Source organism: Lampetra fluviatilis, chromosome 35 (genome assembly GCF_964198595.1).
Source record: "Lampetra fluviatilis chromosome 35, kcLamFluv1.1, whole genome shotgun sequence".
Taxonomy (NCBI): Eukaryota; Metazoa; Chordata; class Hyperoartia; order Petromyzontiformes; family Petromyzontidae; genus Lampetra; species Lampetra fluviatilis.
The window spans coordinates 4,458,139-4,483,316 of record NC_136309.1 but is presented as its reverse complement, the minus strand read 5'-3'; the positions used below and the strand labels follow the sequence as shown (position 1 = coordinate 4,483,316).

The 25,178-nt window shown below is 51.5% G+C and overlaps 1 protein-coding gene across 1 annotated transcript in view; it reads right to left on the bottom strand.

Annotated features, from left to right (window-relative positions):
* Positions 1-25,178, bottom strand: part of LOC144944539 (BAR/IMD domain-containing adapter protein 2-like) — a 47,809-nt gene that overhangs the window by 7,615 nt on the left and 15,016 nt on the right. The window contains exons 5-13 of the mRNA XM_078872780.1: positions 10,663-10,724; positions 8,995-9,066; positions 7,918-8,049; positions 6,446-6,598; positions 5,479-5,784; positions 3,267-3,606; positions 2,871-3,123; positions 1,919-1,981; positions 130-241 (exon numbers count right to left, since the gene is read on the bottom strand). Coding sequence (XP_078728906.1) covers positions 130-241; positions 1,919-1,981; positions 2,871-3,123; positions 3,267-3,606; positions 5,479-5,784; positions 6,446-6,598; positions 7,918-8,049; positions 8,995-9,066; positions 10,663-10,724 — 1,493 coding nt within the window. The remainder of the gene's footprint in view (positions 1-129; positions 242-1,918; positions 1,982-2,870; positions 3,124-3,266; positions 3,607-5,478; positions 5,785-6,445; positions 6,599-7,917; positions 8,050-8,994; positions 9,067-10,662; positions 10,725-25,178) is intronic.

Sequence of the window (25,178 nt, the reverse complement as noted above, 5' to 3'; positions counted from 1 at the left end):
CCCTGCGTTGGCCTTCACAGGAGCTCGCTGACAACACTCGACCCAAGGCTACACTGGGGGGGGGAGGGGGGGTGTCTTTTCCTCCGCTCGTTCACGTTGACCCCCTGAACGGCGTTGCCTCTCTCTCACCTGGGATTCCGGGTCGTAGGGCGAGGCGGCGAAGTAATCGGTGGGTGGCAGAGGAAGCTCCCCGCCCTCGTGGTAGCTGCCGGCGCTGCTCAGGGTGTCAGGCTCCCCATGGCTGACGGCGGACGTGGAGGTACGGCGGACAAGCGGTGGGGGGGGGGGGGGTCGCGGCACATCGAAGTGTTAGGGCAGTGGTTCTTAACCTTTAGTGCAAATCAACTAAAACTTTACTCGTGTAATGAGCGACTTCCGCGACACGTCGTGCAGAGGGTACTTCTTATTTTATTTCTTACACTGGGTTTCACAGCACAGGCCAACCTTATCCTTCTCACTCTGAGTACAACGCTTAGATATTAACGTCTCGACTGGCTACACACACACGGCCGATCACGCGGCCACGCCGCTGGCTGGCGGCGTGACGAGGATGGCGATGGAAACCTCGCAGGAGTTCTTCCACGTTTACATCTCCCCAGGCCGGCTAGGCTCCGCCTCCAGCTAGGCTCCGCCTCCGGCCACGCCCTCTCGTGGAACCTTCGAGCAGGTTCCCGGAGCATCTTGGCCAACCCCGTCTATTACCTTCGCCACAGATACCTCTCCCTTTCAGATTGGATGTTGTCTTAGCGGTGCCCGTACCCGTGCTTCCTTTTCCCAGCCAGCAGGTGTCATCATGTCATTACACTCGTAAAGCACAAGGTCTCGACTGGCTACACACACACGGCCGATCACGCGGCCACGCCGCTGGCTGGCGGCGTGACGAGGATGGCGATGGAAACCCCGCAGGAGTTCTTCCACGTGGCCGGACGACGGAAAGATATGACGGCAAGCAGCGACGCAGCCGGGACCCAAGAATCCACACGCGAACCCCGAGCCCCGGGTCCGCCCCCGCTTACATCTCCCCAGGCTGGCTAGGCTCCGCCTCCAGCTAGGCTCCGCCTCCGGCCACGCCCTCTCGTGGAACCTTCGAGCAGGTTCCCGGAGCATCTTGGCCAACCCCGTCTATTACCTTCGCCACAGATACCTCTCCCTTTCAGATTGGATGTTGTCTTAGCGGTGCCCGTACCCGTGCTTCCTTTTCCCAGCCAGCAGGTGTCATCATGTCATTACACTCGTAAAGCACAAGTCGTGCGTGGTAAAGGGCATCTCGCACCCCAGGTTAAGGAGAACCGCTGCGTTAGCAGGATAGAAATCGCGCGAAAAAAGCTCGAACGATTGGCCACGCAAACGTGAGTCGATGTTGGATAATGAATTCCACCCACACCCCGCGGCGCGAGTCCGCTCGGGCAGACTGCTGCCATCCGACGGCACACTCGTCAAAAGTAAGTCACGGGAACACGAAGCGGATGCAGCGTGGTTGACCATTGCACTCATTTGGAAACAGGCGAGGATAGCGGTTGAGTGGGCGTGGTCACGTGTAAGTGGGTGTGACCACGTGAAAGTGGGCGTGGCCACGTGAAAGTGGGCGTGGTCACGTGAAAGTGAGCGTGACCGTGTAAAAGTGGGCGTGGCCGGGTAAAAGTGGACGTGACCACGTGAAAGTGGGCGTGATCACGTAAAAGTGGGCGTGGTCACGTGAAAGTGGGCGTGGTCACGTGAAAGTGGGCGTGGCCACGTGTAAGTGGGCGTGGTCACGTAAACGTGGGCGTGGTTGAGGGAGGGGCTGCCCCTGGGCTCTCCGGCGTGTCCCCATTGAGCCTCCCAGAAAATCCGGCGGCTTAACGAGAGACGCTGCCGCCGCCCACTCGGTCATTCTCTGGGGTTCCCCCCGGAGCCGCGAGGGGCGAGAGCTTCTCACCTGGAGTGGGTGTCGTCATCCGCATCCAGCGGGCGCGTGTACGTCACAGGGAACCAGCCGCGCCTGCGGGGGGACAAGGTGGAGGACAGGCGTGCGTCGCTACGTTTCTACGACCGGGCCCAGTCCATCCACTGCACCGTGACAATGGGACGATCGCAGCTAAGGTTTTCCTTTGCGGCGAGTGCAGATGCCTCGACAGCCGATGCTCGGTGAACAACGACGGTGATGGCGGCGACGATGATGGCGATGATGTCCCCTCACCAGTTCTCAGCAACGATGGCTGTGAGCAACGGTGATGATGTTGACAGCAAGGATGACGACTACGACAATGATAAAGATGATAATTGTTTTTTTACCCTTTTATCTGGCAACAAAACTGACACCTTTTTTTACAAGGAGTCATGTTTGCATAGACCACAATACCTGCAGTCATAATGCAAACAAAAAACATAACTCTGATAATGTATGCACTGTCCTTGAAGTTGATTGGTCCACACCCGAGACAGCTTCCCTTAGAGCCTAGTCTCACATGGTGTTGGACCAGATTATCAGAGTTGTGTTTTTTGTTTGCATTATGACTGCAGGTATTGTGGTCTATGCAAACATGACTCCTTGTAAAAAGGTGTCAGTTTTGTTGCCAGAAAAAAGGGTAAAAAACCAATTATCATATTTTTTACTGGCAAATGAGGTTCCAATAATGATAAAGATGACGATGGTGGTAATGACAATGATGATGATTATGAAAACGATGACGGCAGCGAGAACGACGACAACAAAGCTGACGGCGATGATGATGACGATGACTATGACGACTACGACGGCGACAATAAACGTTGATCACGACGACGACATCGGCGGCGACGAGAGCGACAATGAAATTGATGATGCGACTCGGATGTTTGGTAATGACGATAACGACGACGACGGATTCGCCGACGGCGGCGGCCCCCACCTGCCCGTGTGCGCGTTCTCCCCGTACTGCCAGCCGTCCTGGGGCTGCGGCGCCAGCATCGTGATCACGTCGCCCACATCGAAGTTCAGCAGCGTGCCCTCCTGCGCGCCGGCCACGTGCTGGAACAGAGCCTCCACCTGCGTCCCCACGGCACCGGCCGACCCGCCGCCGCCGCCGCCCCCCACCGAGTCCAGGCCCGCCGACGCCGAGCTGGACCGCGCCAGCTGTGGCCCGCCGGCCGCCACGGCGCTCCCTGCGCGGTCCACCGACCCCCCGCACACCGCACAGAGAACCCGGTCGGAGGGGATCGCACGCAACAGAGAAGCGCGAGGGAATGAGCGACGGAGACGGGGGACAGAATGGGCGACGGAGGAGAGGCACGTTGCCCGTTCTCGCCTGCTTTGCCGACGCCGACGGTGCCGCCGCCGGCGCTGCCGATGGGCGTGCGCTTGGCGGGCAGCGTGCGGTACTGCAGGTCGGGCCCCTGCTGCTGCTGCGGCCCCCCCTGATTGGCCGTCGCTCTCGGAGGTGCCCGCCGGTCCCCGGTCCCGGCCCGGCCCCTGCCCGGGGCCCCCACCTCCTCCTCGACGGAGCCGGCGGAGCCGCTGCTGGAGCCCCCCCCGAGGGAGCCGCCCCCGAAGGAGCCCCCCCTGGCGTGCGCCGCCACGGCCGCCGGGATGCCGCCGTTGGGCACCGCCGGGAGCTCGCGGCGCATCGCGGGCCGCGGCTCGGGCCTCTGGGTAGGGACGGAGGGAGGGAGAGCGAGCGTGGCGAGAGGGAGCGGGCGTTAGCGAGCGGGTGTTAGTGACCGAGCGGGTGGATCGAGGGGGCTAAACGGGCGCGGCACGGGCTAGAGAAGAGATGGAGTGACGTGGCACAGGAAGACGTGGAGCTGAGTGGACTTGCCGATGACTGGTACCAGCGGTGTCAAGATCGGCCTCTGTGGAGGAGGCTCGTGAAGGACGCTACTGGGCAGTTGGAGGCAGTCGCCCTCCAACAACAACGGAGGGCGGAGGAGCGACGCTCACAACAACGAGCGGAGCGCCGGGTGGCTAAAGCACAGCAAGTTGTAGGGGGCAGAGGTGGTCCATCAGCCAGTCATCTCGGTCATCTCAGTCAGTCGACCCGTGGCACCTGGGTCTGCCCCGTGACCTCCTGCCAGCGGGCGTTCGACACTTCACGTGGCCTCAAGGTGCACATGGCCTGGCACAGGCGTCGTGGTGACGTCACCGCCACTTAGTGGCGAATGTCGGTTGTTGTTGTTAGCGAGTGAGGAAACGGGCGTGAGCGAGCGCCTTTTACGGCCGGGGAGAGCAGCTGGGGCGGTGGCAGCGATGAGGACGGTGGTAATGAATAGAAAATGATGATGATGACGTGTAAACGTCAGTACTGCGGAGATAAAGGTGGTCGGGCGTGATGCTGTCTTTGCCGCTGGTAGTAGCAGCGGGTTATGTAAGAGGTAGCGATTGCAGTGATGGTGGTCGTGGTGGTTGTGAAAATAACGACAATTGTATGGGGAGCGGAAGCACAATGGTTAGCGCGCTGGCCTACAAACCCAGCGACCCGAGTTCAATTCCCGCTCACGGCCAACACCGGCGACGTTGATTTGAATCGGTCCTGGGCCTCCCCTAGGTCGACTCACAAATGAGGACCTGGTGCAATGTGTAAACATCGCCACTGGAGAGACAAAGGCGGCCGGGCGTGGTGGTGGCCACACACCTCCTCGCGCAGTGCGTTCACACTTCCACTCCTCACAACACCAACAACGCTAGGATTGCGATGACCAATTCACTAACTATTTAACTATATTTCTTATTTAACCAGATAAGGCCCACTGAGCTATAGAGAAGTTTTTCAGAAGAGACCTGGTCACAAATGATGCCTCAACTAAATTGCTCATCACGTGGACATTTATAGCAGTAGCCAAATACCTTAAACGCGTGACGTTGATTCTAAATGTGGAGGGAAAAACCGGAGAAAAATCCACGTGACCACGGGGAGAGAGAGAGAGATAGAGAGGCAAACTGGAAATATACAGCAGCAGGCGTCAGGGTCGGGATCGAACCCACGACCTCCTGTATACCAGGCGAGGTAGTTAACATCTCTACGGGGAGAGAGAGAGACACGCAAACTCCAAATATACAGAAGGTGTCAGGGTCGGGATCAAGCCCACGACCTCTTGTATACCAGGCGAGGTAGTTAACATCTCCTAGCCACCGTGATGATATTGAGAGAGAGAGACACGCAAACTCCAAATATACAGAAGGTGTCAGGGTCGGGATCAAGCCCACGACCTCTTGTATACCAGGCGAGGTAGTTAACATCTCCTAGCCACCGTGATGATATTGAGAGAGAGAGACACGCAAACTCCAAATATACAGCAGGTGTCAGGGTCGGGATCTAACCCACGACCTCCCGTACACCAGGCAAGATAGTTAACATCTCCTAGCCACCATGATGATAATGAGAGAGAGACACGCAAACTCCAAATATACAGCAGGTGTCAGGGTCGGGATCGAACCCACGACCTCTTGTACACCAGGCGAGGTAGTAAACATCTCCTAGCCGCCGTGGCGCCCAATTAACGACCCCCCTGCCCCCCGTTTACCCGCGCGCCGGTGACGAAGGGCGCCAACTCCGGCGGGACGGGCAGCGCCGCCTCGATGGGCACCGGGGCCGAGATGAACGGGGGCGGTGGCCCCGGCGGGGGGGCCCCCCCACCGCCACCCCCCGGACTCGTCACGGACGAGGAGGAGGAGGAGGAGGCCACGTGGGGGTCGTCCGTCTCCCCGGGGGAGTCGGCCGGAGGGCCCTCCAGCTTCTGCATGAGCACGGAGACGCGGGGGGGCAGCGTGGAAGCGCTCAGGCAGCAGGTCTGCCACGAGGCCATCTTGTGGGTCATCAGCTCCTTGGACTGCAGGAGGAGGTGGAGGAGGTGGGGGGGAAAGAAGAGGTCGGGGGGGGAGGAGGATGCATTTCGCTGCGGGTGGAGCAGCTGGTGTTGTCGCCATGATTATTGTGAGTTTGCGAGTGTTGTGGTTGCTGTTGTGGTTGTTGGTGTGGTAGTTGTTCGTGCTATCTTGCTACGATTATTGAGTTTGCGAGTGTTGTGGTTGTTGTTGTTGTCGTGGTTGTTGGTGTGGTAGTTGTTCGTGCCATCTTGCTACGATTATTGAGTTTGCGAGTGTTGTGGTTGTTGTTGTTGTTGCCGTTGTTGGTGTGGTAGTTGTTCGTGCCATCTTGCCACGATTATTGAGTTTGCGAGTGTTGTGGTTGCTGTTGTTGTTGTCGTTGCGGTTGTTGGTGTGGTAGCTGCTCTCGCGCCACCGCTGGCCACGACAACTATTGGTGTTTGCGAGTTGCAATTATTCCGCTTGTTGTTGTTTTTTTTTATTTTTTATTTTGTATTTTTTATATATATATTTTTTTTAAATTGTACTTTTATTAATTAAAAAAAAAATTTTACCTACGTGACTTTACGCAAAAAAAAAACAAAAAAACCCCTAAGAATATAATATAGTTGTTGTGGCTGTTGTTGTTGTTGTTGTGGCTGTTGTTGTTGCGAGCGGCCATACCTTGCCGTGGTACTGTGCGAACACCTGCGTGACGGCGCACTGGCGGTCCACGAGGAAGCAGTAGCGACGGCGCTCCTCCACCAGCGCGCTGCGGTAGCCGTCGCTCACAAACTGCTGCAGCTCCGCGTGGCGCATCTGCATGTGGCTCAGCACCTGTGGGGCCGTCCATAAATGACGTCACGCGATTTTGGACGATTTTGGACGATTTTTGACCACCCCACCCCCTCCCCCTTTCATCCTCGTCACACGGCGTCACAAAAAGTCAGACCCCTCCCCCCACCCCCTCTTAAATATGACGTCACAAAGCTCTGCCCCTCCCCCTCTCCCCCTCCCAAAAAAAATAAGCATGCTTCAAATCGCTTTAAACTATTGTCATTGTAGTGCGTATTTAATGCGGCGCTGCACTCTGATGTTGTAGGAGAAAACATTTATTAAAAAGTATATTTAATTAAGTAGAACGTGTTGTCTATATTTATTTAAAGTTGCGCATTTTGATGTGACGTCACATTTCTCAAATCCCACCCCTCGTCACACATCGTCACAAATGTCTGACCCCCCCCCCTCCCCTAGGTGCGTGACGTCATTTATGGACGGCCCCTTTGGGTGCAACACACGCAGACAAAATATTCCCCCCCCCCCCCCGCACGTAGCCTTGGACAGACTTGGGTTAGGGTTGGGTTTCGTGTTGGGTTTAGGAGTAATGTTGGGTTTAGGAAATGGTTCAGTGTGTTGGAAACAGTGTTATGGTTCACGTTGCGGTTGGGGTTAGACTTGTGATGAGCGCTGGGGTTAGGGTTAGAGTTGGGGTTAGGGTTAGGAATGGGGCTTAGTGTTGGGGTTAGTGTTGAGGTTAGTGTTGTGGTCAGGGTTAGTGTTGAGGTTAGTGTTGTGGTCAGGGTTAGTGTTGAGTTTAGTGTTGTGGTCAGGGTTAGTGTTGAGGTTCTTGTTGTGGTCATGGTTAGGGTTAGAGTTGGGGTTAGGGTTAGGAATGGGGCTTAGTGTTGAGGTTAGTGTTGTGGTCAGGGTTAGTGTTGGGGTTAGTGTTGTGGTCAGGGTTAGTGTTGGGGTTAGTGTTGTGGTCAGGGTTAGTGTTGGGGTTAGTGTTGTGGTCAGGGTTAGTGTTGGGGTTAGTGTTGTGGTCAGGGTTAGTGTTGGGGTTAGTGTTGTGGTCAGGGTTAGTGTTGGGGTTAGTGTTGTGGTCAGGGTTAGTGTTGGGGTTAGTGTTGTGGTCAGGGTTAGTGTTGAGGTTCTTGTTGTGGTCATGGTTAGGGTTAGAGGAGGGGTTAGGGTTATGAAAGGGGTTTAGTGTTGGGGTTCGTGTGAATGTGTTGTGTTCAGACCAGGGCCAGAGTTAGCGTTTGAGATTCACGGCTTCAGGTTTAAGCCATCAGATTCGGCGGGTAGGGGGGGGGGTTAGGGGTTCGATTCGGTTTTTCTCTTATCACGGGCTGGGTCTGGGTGTCTCCCCCTACCTTTGACTCCCGCTCGCGGTACTTCCCCGGGTTCTTGCTGCTCTTCTTGCTGACGCGCTTGAGCTCGGCCCTCACCTTCTCCACGCCGTCGGAGTGCGCGCGGTGCTCCACCTGGAACCGCTTGAGCGTCAGCTGCACGCGGCCACGGGGGGAGAAGGCGACGAGCCACACACACACACACATGATAACCCACACATACATGATAACCCACACACACACGATAACCCACACACACACACATGATAACCCACACACACATGATGACCCACACACACATTATAACCCATACACACATGATAACCCACACACACATGATAACCCACACACACGCACGATAACCCACACACATGATAACCCACACACACACACATGATAACCCACACACACACACATGATAACCCACACACACATGATAACCCACACACACACACATGATAACCCACACACACACACGATAACCCACACACACATGATGACCCACACACACACACATTATAACCCATACACACATGATAACCCACACACACATGATAACCCACACACACGCACGATAACCCACACACATGATAACCCATACACATGATAACCCTCACACACATGATAACCCACACACATGATAACCCACACACATGATAACCCACACACATGATAACCCACACACACATGATAACCCACACACATATGATAACCCACACACACGCGATAACCCACACACACGCGATAACCCACACATATGATAACCCACACATGGTAACCCACACACGCGATAACCGACACATACACACGATAACCCACACACACGATAACCCACACACATACACACGATAACCCACACACACAACTATAACCCACACACACATGATAACCCACACACACGCGACAACCCACACACACGATAACCCCCACACACACGATAACCCCCACACACACGATAACCCCCACACACACATGATAACCCACACATGGTAACCCACACACAACTATAACCCACACACACATGATAACCCACACACACATGATAACCCACACACACATGATAACCCACACACACGTGTGCTCACTCGTGCATCTACTTACACTAACGTACTTGACATCCTGATCCAACTTCTGCTCCAGCTGTGACAGCAGCTCCATGTGCAGAGATTTGATCTGATTACGGGCAAGGGGTCAAGAGGTGAGAGGTCACGGTAAGTTTGGCGAGAGGTCAGGGCAAGTGGGTGGGATGTCAGGGTGAGAAGTCAGAGTGAGCTGGCCTGGGTGAGGATAGGGGTGAGGGTGGTGTGCATGATGTGGCTGTGATGTCATCGTGGTGATGTCGATCTGGTTGTGGTCATGATGAGATCATGATTTGGTCATGATGAGGTCAAGATGTGGTCATGATGAGGTCATTATGTGGTCATGATGAGGTCATGATGAGGTCATGATGTGGTCATGATGAGGTCACTATGTGGTCATGATGTCATGATGAGGTCATTATGTGGTCATGATGAGGTCATGATGAGGTCAAGATGTGGTCATGATGAGGTCATTATGTGGTCATGATGAGGTCATGATGTGGTCATGAAGAGGTCACTATGTAGTCATGATGTCATGATGAGGTCATTATGTGGTCATGATGAGGTCATGATGAGGTCATGATTTGGTTACGCTGCGGTTATGATGAGGTCATTATGTGGTCATGATGAGGTCATGATGAGGTCATTATGTGGTCATGACGAGGTCATGATGACGTCATGGTGACGTCATGGTGATGCTTCTGGTGACTTGGCCCTCTCCACAGCGTAGTGATTTGACGACTTTCAATAATTCCTGATCGCAGTTGAGTTCACAAATGGATTCTTTGTTGTATCATGTTCATCGCGATTCAACAAGTCACTCGGCTGATCCTGTTTATGATGACGACGACGATGATGATCACAACTTCCGTCGATGGCGTTTACGATTCTGCTGTCGATGATATTGATGGTTCTGCTGTTGATGATATTGATATTCATGCTTCTGCTGTTGATGATGACATTGACGACGACTTTGGTTGCGTCACCGCTGCCGCTCGCGATGACTCGTGAACTTGGTGATGAAAATAAATTAAATAATAAACGACGTCTATCTTCTTGGTTCTTTCGGTAAAGTCACGTTAGAATGGAAGTAATAAAATAATAAAACATAATAAAATAATTCTCACGACGTTTCGGCCACAACGCAAGCAGCCGTCCTCAGGTGGAGAATTTTTTTATTATGTTTTATTTTTATTATTTTATTATTTCCATTCTACGTGACTTTACCGAAAGAACCAAGAAGATGAATCCCTGCAGTCACGAAAGCTTTAAATCGAAAACGACGTCTAGTTCCATACGGCGTAATCTTTCACGCAAATAGCATCTCAACATCGGCGAGGAACCACCGACAAGCTGTATGGCAGCCAGACGGTGTGCGGGCGCTGCCAACAATTGCCCAAGCTCCGCGATCCTCTGTATACGAAGGTGTTAGCGGCCAACCAATGGGTGTTCAAACGAGTGGGAGTAAACTGGAGCCCCCACGCGTGCGAGGGGGAAACGCTCGATCTCCTGCACGAAATGGGGGAGACGATGTCAGTCCGCACTTTGCTGTTGCCGCCTTCTCCAGGCGATCCAGGGAGTTTCCGCAGCGTCTGTGCGGTGATCCACCAACCCCCTCTCCCGCTGCCGCTGCCTCCACAGCGGTGCGGGACTACGGGCTGAAAGCCACGTGCAGCAGCGTAGCACTCACCGCTTCCTCCATCTGGATCTGAATCTGCCGGTGAACCTCAGCCATCTGGAAGACTGTATCACCTGAACAACAACAACAACAACAACGTCAAACAATAAGAATCAACGTCAAAGAACGAGACACAACACAACAAACAATAAGACCGCAACAACAACAACAACACACACCAACAAATAATACAACACAACAGTGACACACAACGAACAATAACACACAACAAGAACAGGACACACCAACACACACAAAAAGACACAGTAGCGAACAATGGAACGCAACCACAGACAAGAATCTTGATGTGAAGCTTTCGTGGCTGCAGGAATCCATACCCATTGGTTCTCTCGGTAAAGTCACGTGGGTATAAGACGCAACATTAACAAGACACAACCACAGACGAGAAGACACAACAGAGAACTAGAGGCCGAAACCGAAAGTTAAAAATTGACTTTCGGCTGAAACCGAAAGTAACCCGAAAGAAAAAAATTGACTTTCGCCCGAAACCGAAAGTAAAAAATTTACTTTCGCCCGAAACCGAAAGTAAAAAATTGACTTTCGCCCGAAACCGAAAGTAAAAAATTGACTTTCGCCCGAAACCGAAAGTAAAAAATTGACTTTCGCCCGAAACCGAAAGTAAAAAATTGACTTTCGCCCGAAACCGAAAGTAAAAAATTTACTTTCAGCCAAAACCGAAATTATGCCGAAAGAGGCCATTTGCCAACTTTCGGCGCAGAAACCGAAACCGAATTTCGGTCGCCCTCTACAGAGAACGGCTTCTGAAGGAAGTAGACGTCACGGAGCTTGAACTTATTGCGACGCTTCCAATCGCCCCTTAGCCACACTGGGTGCTGCTGCGTCTCATCACGAGCCCCGCGCTACAGAGGTGTTAGGGGCCGTCCATAAATGACGTCACGCACCTAGGGGGGGGGGGGGGGTCAGACATTTGTGACGATGTGTGACGAGGGGGGGGGAGTTTGAGAAATGTGACGTCACATAAAAATACGCTACTTTAAATAAATATATAATTGTTATAACAACACTCCTACAACATCAGAGTGCAGCGCCACATTAAATACGCGCTACAATGACAATAGTTTAAAGCGATTTGAAGCGTGTTTTATTTTCAAAATGGAAACATGGTTGGGGGGGAGGGGAGCAGAGCTTTGTGACGTCAAATTTGAGGGGGGTCTGACTTTTTGTGACGCCGTGTGACGAGGGGGGCGGGGGGTCAAAAATCGTCCAAAATCGCGGATCTCTCGTGTTCGAGGACGGCCTGCGGAAGAGGATACCTCAAAACTACCTCTGAGATCCATTTTCTTCGTCTTCTTCTTCAAGTGACGCTCTGGTCCACACCACCAGACCACACACACACACGCAGCAGCAGGGGGCAGCACTTGCCCATCCGCTCCGCCGCACGAGAGGAGAGCTCCGTCTGGGGAACGACGTTTGACGCCGATGTTTCAATCTCAGAAGCAAATTTAACGCTAGATTTGAAGCTTTCGTGACTGCAAGGATTCATGCTCTTAGTTTTTTCGGTAAAGTCACTTAGGTAAAAATTGTGAATTTTATTATTTTCTTTTTTTATTAATTTTAATTTCATTTTTTTACCTACGTGACTTTACCGAAAAAACTAAGAGTACAAATTTTAACGCGATGGATTTTGTTGTTGTCGCTGCTGCTGCTGCTGTTGTTGTTGCTGACCGGACTTATCAAATCGCCGCACGTGGGAGCCCAGTTTGACCGCGGCTTTGGCACCCGAGGTCTGAGAAGCCGGATTCGAAACGCAGAAAACCTCGTCGGTTCTGGCTCAGCGTCTCTGACAAGGCCATCACGCGCGAGCCCTCTGAGAGCCACCGCTGGGCAGCTCTTGCACATTCCGAGCTCTCAAAAGGAACCAGGATCTGCTTCTCTTGGCTCGGGGGGGAGCATCGGGCGAGGGGAATTCAGGGTCACGCTCACACGGAGACTTAGAGGTGAAACTTCTCCCGAGCTAAAATCACACAAAGGAGTTACTGAGGAGTTTAGCTGGGGTGGTGGGTGGGGTGGGGGGGCATTTGTCTTAATCTCACAGAGGGCAGAGATAAAGATCCCCCGTGTAGCCGACGCGGGCTTTTTGGGCAAGTGCTGTTGGGCAGCGCACGTGAAAGACGCCGGCTGTGGGCAGGTTCGTGCCCGGCCGCCTTTGTCTCCCCAGTGCTGATGGTCGATTTTTGTTGTTGTCTTTTTTTCACTGCACACCGCACGCACCGAGTGAAATCTGATGACTGTTTCAGATATTTGAAACTGATGGTGGATGTGGGAATCGAACTCGGGTCGTTGGGTTTGCAGTGCAGTCCGCTGACCACTGCGACAATAATAAAAAAAAAGACAAAGATCCCCCCTATAGCCTTAACGGGCTGTTGGGGCAAGTGCTGTTAGCGAGCACCTATGAAGGCCGGAACGGCACACGAGGAGGTGGGTGGCCAGCACCACGCTCGGCCGCCTTTGTCTCTCCAGTTCTGATATTTGCACACCGCACCAGGTGCTCTTTAAGGCTGAGTAGACCTGCTCAAAACACACACACACATAATTGAATCGGTTCTGGGCCTCCCCTAGGGCGACTCCGTATCAAGTGAGTACCTGGGGCGGTGTGTAAGCATCGCCATTAGGGAGACAAAGGCGGCCTGGCGTGGTGCTGGTCACCCATCCTATCGTGTGCTGTGCCGGCCTTCACAGGTGCTGCTCGCTAACAGCACTTGCCCCAACAAGTCTGTTAAGGCTACACGGGGGATCTTTGTCTTCGTATATCCCCGCATGTTCCACACATCCCCACTGCATCCTTCCTGTGTGAGAGCCACCCCCTCTGCGTGTAAACACCACACATCCCCCACGACCTCCCCCCTCTGCCCCCCCCCCTCCACATCACCCCCCCTCCACCCATCCCCTCCCACCATCAGCGCCATCACACCCCCTCTTCCCCTCTTACAGCTCCCATCAACATCCCTGCACGTGACATCGTGCCCATCAACAGCTCCGTCACGCCTCACCATCTCGGCTCTGGCCACCTTTCCCCCCCTACGGACCGAACGGACACCACGCGGATTTGTGGCTAGGAGATGTTAACTACCTCGCCTGGTATGCAGGAGGTCGTGGGTTCGAGCCCGACCCTGACGCTTGCTGCTGTATATTTGGGAGTTTGCGTGTCTCTCTCTGTCTCTCTGCCCGTGATCGCGTGGATTTTTCTCCGGGTCCTCCTGGATTTCCCTCCGCATTTGAGAATCAACATCACGCGTTTCGAGGGTCCGGCTGCTGTAAAATGTCACACGACGACGAGCCGCTTCGTTGAGCTGTCGTTCTCTGACAAATAACTACATCGCTCAGTGGTAAAAAAAAAAAATAGTTTTACATTTTTCAGCCGGCGTGAGGTCTGTTATCGTGACCGTGCACTAAATGGCGATAAAGTTCGACGCAGCGATGCCGGTACCACATATCGGTACATAAACCCGATGCAAATTTCTGGACAGGTGGCAACTCGCGCCTCAGATTAGCACGACTGACGATTACCGTTGCGAAAGAAGTTCAACGTAGAGGACCCACAACTCTAGTGGTTGAGTGGGTGAGTGAGTTACTCAGTGACTTGGTACGTGAATGAGTGAACGAATGAGTTTGTTGGCGAGTGGGTCAGTGAGTCTGTGGGTTAATGAACGAGTTGGTTGGTAAGTGAGCCGGTGAGTGGGTGGGTGAGTTACTTGAAAAATTAATGAGTGAATTAATACGTTGGTTAGTGAGTGGGTGGGTGGGTGAATGAGTGAATGAGTTGGTTTGTGAGTGAGTGGGTGAATTAGTTGATTGGCGAGCGAGTGGGTGAATGAGTTGGTTGGCGAGCGAGTGGGTGAGTGAGTGAGTGAGTTGGTTGGTGAGCGAGTGGGTGAGTGAGTTGATTGGTGAGCGAGTGGGTAAGTGAGTGAGTCGTTTAGTGAGCGATTGGGGGAGTGAGTTGGTTGGTGAGCGAGTGGGTGAGCGAGTGGGTGAGTGAGTGAGTTGGTTGGTGAGCGAGTGGGTGAGTGAGTGGTTTGGTGAGCGAGTGGGTGGGTGAATTGATTGGCGAGCGAGTGGGTGAGTGAGTTGATTGGTGAGCGAGTGGGTAAGTGAGTGAGTCGTTTAGTGAGCGATTGGGGGAGTGAGTTGGTTGGTGAGCGAGTGGGTGAGCGAGTGGGTGAGTGAGTGAGTGAGTTGGTTGGTGAGCGAGTGGGTGAGTGAGTGGTTTGGTGAGCGAGTGGGTGGGTGAATTGATTGGCGAGCGAGTGGGTGAATGAGTTGGATGGTGGGCGAGTGGGTGAGTGAGTTGATTGGTGAGCGAGTGGGTGGGTGAGTTGGTTGGTGAACGAGTAAGTGAGTGAGTGGTTTGGTGAGCGAGTGGGTGAGTGAGTGAGTCGTTTGGTGAGCGACGCCGCCACAGGGTACGGTATGTAACGTTGCACTTCTTTCGCACCGTACCTTAGCCAACCGTGCTAATCCAAGGCGCGGTGAGGTCACGGGGGCGCAAACAATCGCGCCCCTGGCCAACAACAACAACAAGAACCAGTCAAGTCGCCTTCCAAAAGCTACCAGAGGCGGATCTCGAAAACTTCCGAAAGTGGGGAGGGTGTTGGGGGGATCAGGGGCGGTCCTGAAACGTCTGGATTTTGTTTTTCAATGCCAGTTTATTTTCACAATTTTTTTGGGATTTCAGCGTCGGGGAAATAGCGGGGGGAGAGGTGCCCCCCACCCCCACCGCCCCCCCCCCCCCACCATGGATCCGCCACTGAAGGTCTCTTCCGTTACATGCCCCTCCTGACTTGTGGTGTCTTGCGTGGTCGTGGCCTTTTGGAATCACATCCATGGGCGTCTCGAGTGCCTTAGTAGCAAAGTTTGCCCTGGTGCGAGGCTCACGATGCCTCCCCCCCACCCTCGCGCCCCCCCTCCCCCGTAGCCTGGCGCTTTGCCCCCTCCCTTCGCGCGCGTTGGACTCGGTGCAGCTGCACCGCCTGCACACTCAATAGCTACGCCACTGTTTTCCCCCGGCCCCACTACTCTCATGGGGAGTGAGTGGCGGGGGGGCAGGAAGGAGGCGAGGTCGGCAGCTTTTACGAGTTTCCAACTTCAACAAAACTCACTCACGCACACACAAAGACAAAGGACCCCCCCCCCCGCATATAGCCTTGAACAGGACGTTGGGGCAAGTGCTGTTAGCACCAACGGGCATATTAGCCATGACGATGACGGCGGTGGTGGTGGTGAAGATATTAGTGATTGATGGTGGTGGTGGTGAGGATATTCGTGACTGATGATGATAGTGGTGTGGATATTAGTGACTGATGATGATGATGAAGATATTTGTGATTGATGGTGGTGGTGGTGATGAGGATATTCGTGATGAAGATGTTGGCACCGATGCATATTTCCACTCACAATTCTGTCTAATTGTGATTAAGCAAAACGATCTGGTGATGTTGCTGCTGCATTGTTGACAGCACAGTTTACGACTCCACACGGCCAATAACAAACGCCGTTGGTGTGGGAAAATCCAGAAAGGGGCCGCAGACCGAAACGTCGCCTATTATAGACGTGACGAATATCTTGGGCATTTTTTGTCGTGTCGATGATTCGATACAAAATCTTAGGTTTTTTCGGTAAAGTCACGTAGGTAAAAAAGATTTTCTTATTTTATTTTTTTATAATAAAAATAAGATTAATATTTTTTTATTTTTTATTTTATTTTTTATTTTTTACCTACGTGACTTTACCGAAAAAACCTAATAGTACGAATCCTTGCAGTCACGAAAGCTTCAAATCTAGAATTAAGATAATTCGATAGTTGTGAGATAAAAAAAAGATAATAACAACCTTTAAGCGCGAATTCACCCGCCCCGCCCCGACTCATCTCAACCCAAACTGTCGCCTCTGCCAGCCCCGTCAGAGTAACGGAGAATTCCGGCGTCTGAGCCCCCACACGCCCCCCCCACCTCCCGAGGCAATGTGGGGGGAGGCGACCACGTAGTGAGTAAATCGGGTGTGGTGAGGTTTTTATTTTTTTTGCGGCGAGGATTTGAATGCGTTTCTGAGCAACGCTCTCGAAACTCAGGAAACGAATTCGCGTAAGAACGCGGGCGATAAACCTCCCACCGCCCCCCCCTCTCCCGAAACAAAAAAAACTGGCAGCTTCCTGCGAGCACAGAACACAAAATCAAACAAACATCACCAGTCGCGCGCGAGCTAATAATACCAAGGACATTCATGGCTGTGCTATGGACCATATGCAGAACTAACGGGAGGAACTCCGAAAGCCCTCTCGACGTGGCCAACAGCAGGATAATTCTAGCTGTTGAACATAATGCAGCTGCCATTCGCAAGAAGAAGTCGAAGACATGGTCATACATAGAGTATCTGCATCTCTATGTATGCATCGTATACACCATAGAGATACGTACGCACATTGTAGAGACCAATGGAAGTACACCGAGACTTAGAGAAATACGCAGACCCATTGAGATACAGACATACACGGTAGCGAGATGTTAACTACCTCGCCTGGTATACAGGAGGTCGTGGGTTCGATCCCGATCCCGACCACGACGCCTGCTGCTGCTGTATATTTGGAGTTTGCGTGTCTCTCTCTCCCCGTGGTCGCGTGGATTTTTCTCCGGGTCCTCCGGTTTTACCCCCCTATCCGCCCCCCCCCCCAAATTTAGAATCAACATCACCACCACGCGTTCCGAGTACGTGTCTGCTGTTATCAATTCCGACACGATGATGGCGATAAGCCCGCTTCGTCGAGCAAACATTTGCGACAGCGAGGTCGCTTCTGGAAAAGAGCTCCATCGCTCAGATGGGCCCCTTACCTGGTCAAGTAAAACATTGTTGAAATATTTCGATTTAAAGCTTTCGTGACTGCAGGGATTCATCTTCTTGGTTCTTTCGGTAAAGTCACGTAGAAGGAAAATAATAAAATAATAAAATAATAAAAATAAAACATAATAAAATAATTCTCACGACGTTTCGGCCACAACGCAAGCAGCCGTCTTCAGGTGGAGAACAGGTCTGTCAAGTAGACAGATTTTTGTCTACTTCAGGTGGAGAACAGGTCTGTCAAGTAGACATATTTTTGTCTACTTGACAGACCTGTTCTCAACCTGAAGACGGCGGCTTGCGTTGTGGCCGAAACGTCGTGAGAATTATTTTATTATGTTTTATTTTTATTATTTTATTATTTTCCTTCTACGTGACTTTACCGAAAGAACCAAGAAGATTGTTGAAATAGTTGTAAATAAAGTTGTGGCCACGCAACCCAAACAATGGGCCGTAGAGTGAACAAGCTCCGTCTGTGCTCCTTCATTGTTGTATTGTTTGTTGTTGTATTGTTTGTTATTGTATTGTTTGTTGTTGTTGTATTGTTTGTTGTTGTATTGTTTGTTGTTGTTGTATTGTTTGTTGTTGTATTGTTTGTTGTTGTATTGTTTGTTGTTGTATTGTTTGTTGTTGTATTGTTTGTTGTTGTATTGTTTGTTGTTGTATTGTTTGTTATTGTATTGTTTGTTGTTGTTGTATTGTTTGTTGTTGTATTGTTTGTTGTTGTATTGTTTGTTGTTGTATTGTTTGTTGTTGTTGTATTGTTTGTTGTTGTATTGTTTGTTGTTGTTGTATTGTTTGTTGATGTATTGTTTGTTGTTGTTGTATTGTTTGTTGTTGTTCTAGCTTGCTGACCCTAACCCTACCGGACATCTGTGAAAGAAACAAAACAAAGAGCTTCACAGCTCATCGGATTCCCCCAGTCTTGAACAAAACAGTGTTCCGATTCAATGGCGTCGAGCCGCTGAATCAGATTGCCAGAGGATTTGCCAAGAGGTGTTTCTTTTGGGGGGGGGGGGGCGGCAACGCGGCCGCTTTCCCCTCGTGTGTATAGAATTCCGCCGTTCGCGTCCATGGCAGGGGGCTGCCCCTGGTAAAAATAAAAAAAAAAATTCCGCCGGTTCGTTACCACGTGAACACGGTGGAGACCCTAGCAGATGGTCTACTCTCTCTTGGTCAGCGTTCTTCACGCGTTTCAGAGGGGTGGCGGGAGGGGCAGGCGACGATAAAACATCATTCCACTTTCGCCGATAATTAAGACATCATCAGTGCCGAGGACTGCCGCCACACCATTTTAAACCATTGTGAGGTTTGACAGCAGCACGGTGATGATGATGATGATGGGTGGGGTGTGGGGTGTTTTGACTCTGGGTGTAGTGTCGCGGTTCGCAGGTCAGGGGCCGCACTAAAGGCCATCAGAGGCCCGCAGTGGCCCGCTGGGCCTTGCAATGGAGAACGCTGGCTTCTAACACCACCATCACCAACACACGAATCGCCGTCGCTACCAACCCCATCACCAACATCGTCCACCACCACCACCACCACCAACCACCACTAGCAACAACATCACCACCATCACTAAAAACGAATCACCGTCGCTACCAACCCCATCTCACCACCACCAACCACCACTCGCAACATCACCACCACCATCACCACCAAAAACGAATCACCATCGCCACCGACCCCCATCACCACCACCAACCACCACGAGCAACAACATCACCGCCATCACCACCGTTGCCACCATCACCATCGTTACCATCACCACCGTTGCCACCATCACCATCGTTACCATCACCACTCCGGGCTGGCCTTCCTTATCTGCTGCCCGCGCTGCCCACCGCCGCGTTATCTCCTCTCCCCAACTGCGCCGAGAGTTCCCCGCGCCAGATAAGCTCACTCGGTCTGCAAAGAACTCTCACTGCAGTACTCTCACTGCAGTACTCTCACTGCCTGCAGACTGGCCTCAGTACTGAGTTTGTGGCTGCTGCTGCTACTGCTATAACGTTCCACGTGGCGACAAGGCACTTGGTTGGGCCATCAACGAGTGATTGCCAGGTTGCTTCCGAAAGAAGGGCTAAAGAGCTCAGTGGGCCTTACCTGGTAAACGACGTAGTTTAGTCTATGGGTCTCTATGGATCTCTATGGGCTTTAGAGTCTTTGGCTGCTGCTATAGCTTTCCACGTGGCGAGGCGTCGCGAGGTTGAGCTATGAAATAGCAACGGCCAGGTCGCTAGCTGTAAGAAGAGCTACACAGCTCTGATGGAGCTTACCTGGTCAGATAAAACATAGCTTACATGGGGCAATGCCCCCCCTCCACCTCCTTGAGACCCAGAAAATTGGTATCGTATCGATAAACATGGCACCCCCCCCCCCCCCCAGTGTGCCGAGAAGTCCGGTGGGGGCGGGGGGGGGGGGCTCGGCTAGCGGGGATGGTGAGGATGGGGTGAGGATGGGGTCAAGAGATTTGTTGAGAGCCGTATGGGTCAGAAGGAGGAGGATGTTCAAACTCCATTCTGTGGACTCCGTCGGAAGCCCGCGCAGAGAGAGAGGGAGGGCCAGGACCGGATCGATGGCAGTGGCAGCACGCGGTTAGGGGTTGGTGGCGCTCCCGATGATTTTCCGGCAGCCGAGTTCTGTACCGGCAGCATAACGAGCGGTGGGGGGCAGGGGGGGCAGGAGGTGCCTTAGCCTCCTGCCCCCCACTCCAAAGCGGTGCGGCCGTGTGAGACAAATCACAATATTGGGGGCACCACCTTACAAGTTGCTGCAACTCCCTGAGCTGATAATGTAGTTTACTACGCCACTGATGATGTAGTTACTACACCACTGATAATGTAGTTTACCACGCCACTGATAATGTAGTTACTACGCCACTGATAATGTAGTTACTACACCACTGATAATGTAGTTACTACGCCACTGATAATGTAGTTACTATGCCACTGATAATGTAGTCACTACGCCACTGATAATGTAGTTACTACACCACTGATAATGTAGTTACTGCACCACTGATAATGTAGTCACTACGCCACTGATAATGTAGTTACTACGCCACTGATAATGTAGTTGCTACACCACTGATAATGTAGTTACTACGCCACTGATAATGTAGTCACTACGCCACTGATAATGTAGTTGCTACGCCACTGATAATGTAGTTACTACGCCACTGATAATGTAGTCACTACGCCACTGATAATGTAGTTACTACACCACTGATAATGTAGTTACTACGCCACTGATAATGTAGTTGCTACACCACTGATAATGTAGTTACTACGCCACTGATAATGTAGTTACTACGCCACTGATAATGTAGTTACTACGCCACTGATAATGTAGTTACTACGCCACTGATAATGTAGTTTACTACGCCACTGATGATGTAGTTACTGCGCCACTGATAATGTAGTTACTACACCACTGATAATGTAGTTACTATGCCACTGATAATGTAGTCACTACGCCACTGATAACGTAGTTACTACACCACTGATAATGTAGTTACTACGCCACTGATAACGTAGTTACTACACCACTGATAATGTAGTTACTACGCCACTGATAATGTAGTTACTACGCCACTTATAATGTAGTTTACTACGCCACTGATGATGTAGTTACTGCGCCACTGATAATGTAGTTACTACACCACTGATAATGTAGTTACTATGCCACTGATAATGTAGTCACTACGCCACTGATAACGTAGTTACTACACCACTGATAATGTAGTTACTACGCCACTGATAACGTAGTTACTACACCACTGATAATGTAGTCACTACGCCACTGATAACGTAGTTACTACACCACTGATAATGTAGTTACTACGCCACTGATAATGTAGTTACTACACCACTGATAATGTAGTTACTACGTCACTGATAATGTAGTTACTACGCCACTGATAATGTAGTTACTACGCCACTGATAATGTAGTTACTACGCCACTGATAATGTAGTTACTACGCCACTGATAATGTAGTTACTACGCCACTGATAATGTAGTTACTACACCACTGATAATGTAGTTACTACGCCACTGATAATGTAGTTACTACGCCACTGATAATGTAGTTACTACGCCACTGATAATGTAGTCACTACACCACTGATAATGTAGTTACTACACCACTGATAATGTAGTTACTACACCACTGATAACGTAGTTACTACACCACTGATAATGTAGTTACTACGTCACTGATAACGTAGTTACTACACCACTGATAACGTAGTTACTACGCCACTGATAATGTAGTTACTACACCACTGATAGTGTAGTTACTACGTCACTGATAATGTAGTTACTACGCCACTGGGACGTACCGCAATGTGTCGAGGACTCTAACAAACGCGCCCCCGTCCCCTACCCCCCTACCCCCCATCGCAGTGGAGGGCAATAATCACCCCCCCCCCCTCGTGCACCAGTCGTCTGCCCGAGCCAATTTAGCGAGGTCAAACCCACGCACCATAACCACGGCAAGTCACATGGCGGTGGCGTTAATCCCGGCGCTAATCCCCGAACCCAGCCCAGATTTAAACCCTTCCCTTTCGCTCCCCGTCATAGGAATGTGGAATCTCAAATGCCGCGGACACAGTGCCAGCACCACCGAAGGTTATCGCGCCCCCCCCCCCCCCCCCCACCAATCATCGTGGTCGGTCGTACTCTGGGGAGTGCTCTCCACACTTGGACCTTTGGCTTCAATTCCGTCACGGCTCTCGCCAGAGCCGGCCCAGCCACTAAGCGACCCTTGCAATTGCAAAGGGCCCCGTGGCCAGCAGAGGGCCCCCTAGAGTCACTGCTAGCTAGTGGGTGAAAAAAATCATACATCAAAGGGGCCTCCAACCAAATTTTGCTTAGGGCCCCCAAAGGTCTAGGGCCGGTTCTGGCTCTCGCCCATCGTTCATCGCCCCGTCTGGCCCGCGCTGAGCCCTGCCCGAGGCCACCGCTTACTGAGCCCAACAGCCCAATGCGGTCGGTGTTTCTGAACTTCTGTACGGCTCTCCGACCTTCATTGCATTTCATTGACAGGACCCAACGCAGGAGATCCTCTGGATTTGATCTCCCACGAAGCTGCGAATGGTTCCATCCTTGAACGCATCCACTGCACAAACCACGGCGGTAGAATATGCGGGATACTTTCTCCAGCAGCGGTGCGACTGTGGTCATCCAGAACAGATCTTACAACCTATAACGACGCAATGCCCGATCCACACATACGAAGGTACGAAGGAGACGTCACAGCGATGATCAGACTCCGCTTGCTCCTGACGCGGTTATTTGGGCTTGACCACCTCAATGTGAAATTGTCGTCGTTGCTCTGCATCTACATCAGCAGCCGTGCGACAAAAAATTAACCCGTAAAAACAAAGTTTTTCACTATAAATCCTTTATATGCGTGGCGGCTAGAGTCCTCTCGTCCTCTGGCTTGAGATGGCTGCCACCTATGGGTCAGATGATTGCCTGCCACCATTAAGCAATTGGTAATTAAATACAAATGCTGATCTCGTCAAAGGAGCATTTGAAACATCATCACGCGAACTCAAACGGTCACTCTCGCGGAAGCGGCTTTCAGGCGAACCAGTCGAGCCGAGGCGGCGGTCGTCGCATCGCGCACTTTCAGATGCGCTTCTGCGGCCGTCTGGAACGCTCTTCCTTCCAAAATGAGGAAACCACTGGAGCCACGCGCTTTAAAATAATGGAGATTGAAAACTGATTTCTTTGAAACTGCGTTTTGTGTTTAGTTTGTTGTCCTTTTCCCCGCACCTCCGATTAGCGCGGATGGCTAAGTACGGTGGGAAAGAAGTTCAACGTAGACTCATATACATACGTGCCAGGCGGAAACAAGTTTTCAATCAGCGGACGATGACCCATCATGGCGTACGGATCAGTAAGATGGACGCTGACAATCAAGAGCCTGAACTACTGGCTTCAAGGCCACACCATCGTGCCTTCAGGACCGCGGTGGTGAGATGTTAACTACCTCGCTTGGAATACAGGAGGTCGTGGGCTTCATCCCGACTCTGACGATGCCTGGAGTTTGCGTGTCTCTCTCTCTTTCTCTCCCCGTGGTCGCGTGGATTTTCTCCGGGTCCTCCGGTTTTTCCCATCCACATTCAGAAACACGCATTTAGATTATTTGGCCGCTATGAATTCCCACGTGATGATGATAAGCCCACTTCGTTGGGCTACCATTTGTGATAGCCAGATCGCTTATGAAAAACATCTCTATAGCTCAGTAGGCCTTGCCTGGTAAAAGAAAAATTTCGATTTCAAGCTTTTGTGACTGCAGGGATTCATCTTCTTGGTTCTTTCGGTAAAGTCACGTAGAAGGGAAGTAATAAAATAATAAAAATAAAACAATAAAAATATCACGACATTTCTGCCACAACACAAGCAGCCGTCCTCAGGTGAAGAACAGGGTTGTCGGAAAGACAGCGTCCTAATGAACACTGCCAAGCTTGGCAGCGTATTTTACGTTGGGTGGAAGGAGCAGAGCGCCTTGACAAAGGAGTTTACATATCTCGATTTAAAGCTTACGTGACTGCAGGGATTCATCTTCTTGGTTCTTTCGGTAAAGTCACGTAGAAGGGAAGTAATAAAATAATAAAAATAAAACATAATAAAATAATTCTCACGACGTTTTGGCCACAACGCAAGCAGCCGTCCTCAGGTGAAGACCAGGTCTGTCGGGGAGACAGCGTCTGAATCCATTGCTGCTTCTAAGACGTTGCGAACTGTCTCCCCGACAGACCTGTTCTTCACCTGAGGACGGCTGCTTGCGTTGTGGCCGAAACGTCGTGAGAATTATTTTTTATTATTATTTTATTACTTCCCTTCTACGTGACTTTACTGAAAGAACCAAGAAGAAAAATATAAATTGTTTAATTTAAGTTTAATAATTATCTCGAAAACACAGCCCCCCACTAGAGGTAGCTCTAGAGAGGCCCCCCCTCTCGTGGGGTACCTTGGCCTACTCTTCCACGGTGGCCGGACGTCTCGGGTTTGCCACCTGTCCGGGTTTGACCGAGATGGTTGCGGAATCGACCGTGCGCGTTTCCTGGTGGCAGCAGCAGCAGCAGCAATGGATTCGTGCCCAGAGCTGTCATCGGCGGCGTCGCCGCGTCGGACTCCAACGCAGCAAACGCTGCGCGGTTGTCGATAAGGGAGCTGGTGCTGACTGAGCAATGCGAGCGGGGTTGGTCTCCAAAGCGGCGGTGGCGGTCCCTAATCTTCTAAGGCGTTGCGAGTTACCCACGCTCTGAGCCACCACACGTGGCTTCGTGTAGTGCGAAAGAAGTTCAATATACATACATACGGACACAGCAATATCAATGGGTGCATCACAGGTAGTCGACTGGCAAAACTTGCGGGGGTAAATGTGGGATTGTTGCACACAGCGTTTGGTGTACGGTGCTTTTTGTGGAAGACTTTGCAGTTTTTTCCTGGATTTTTCTGTTTGCGCATAGTCACTTTAAGATGTTTTCTTGTTCATGTTTTTGTTTTGTTGCAGTTGCACCCGATTCAAGAGACGAATGGCTCACAGGGCTATACCTAATAAACTGAAACTGAAACACGTGACCCTGGTGAGCAACAACTTCTCCGGCCTCCGCAATACCGTAAAGTGTTCAAACCGCGT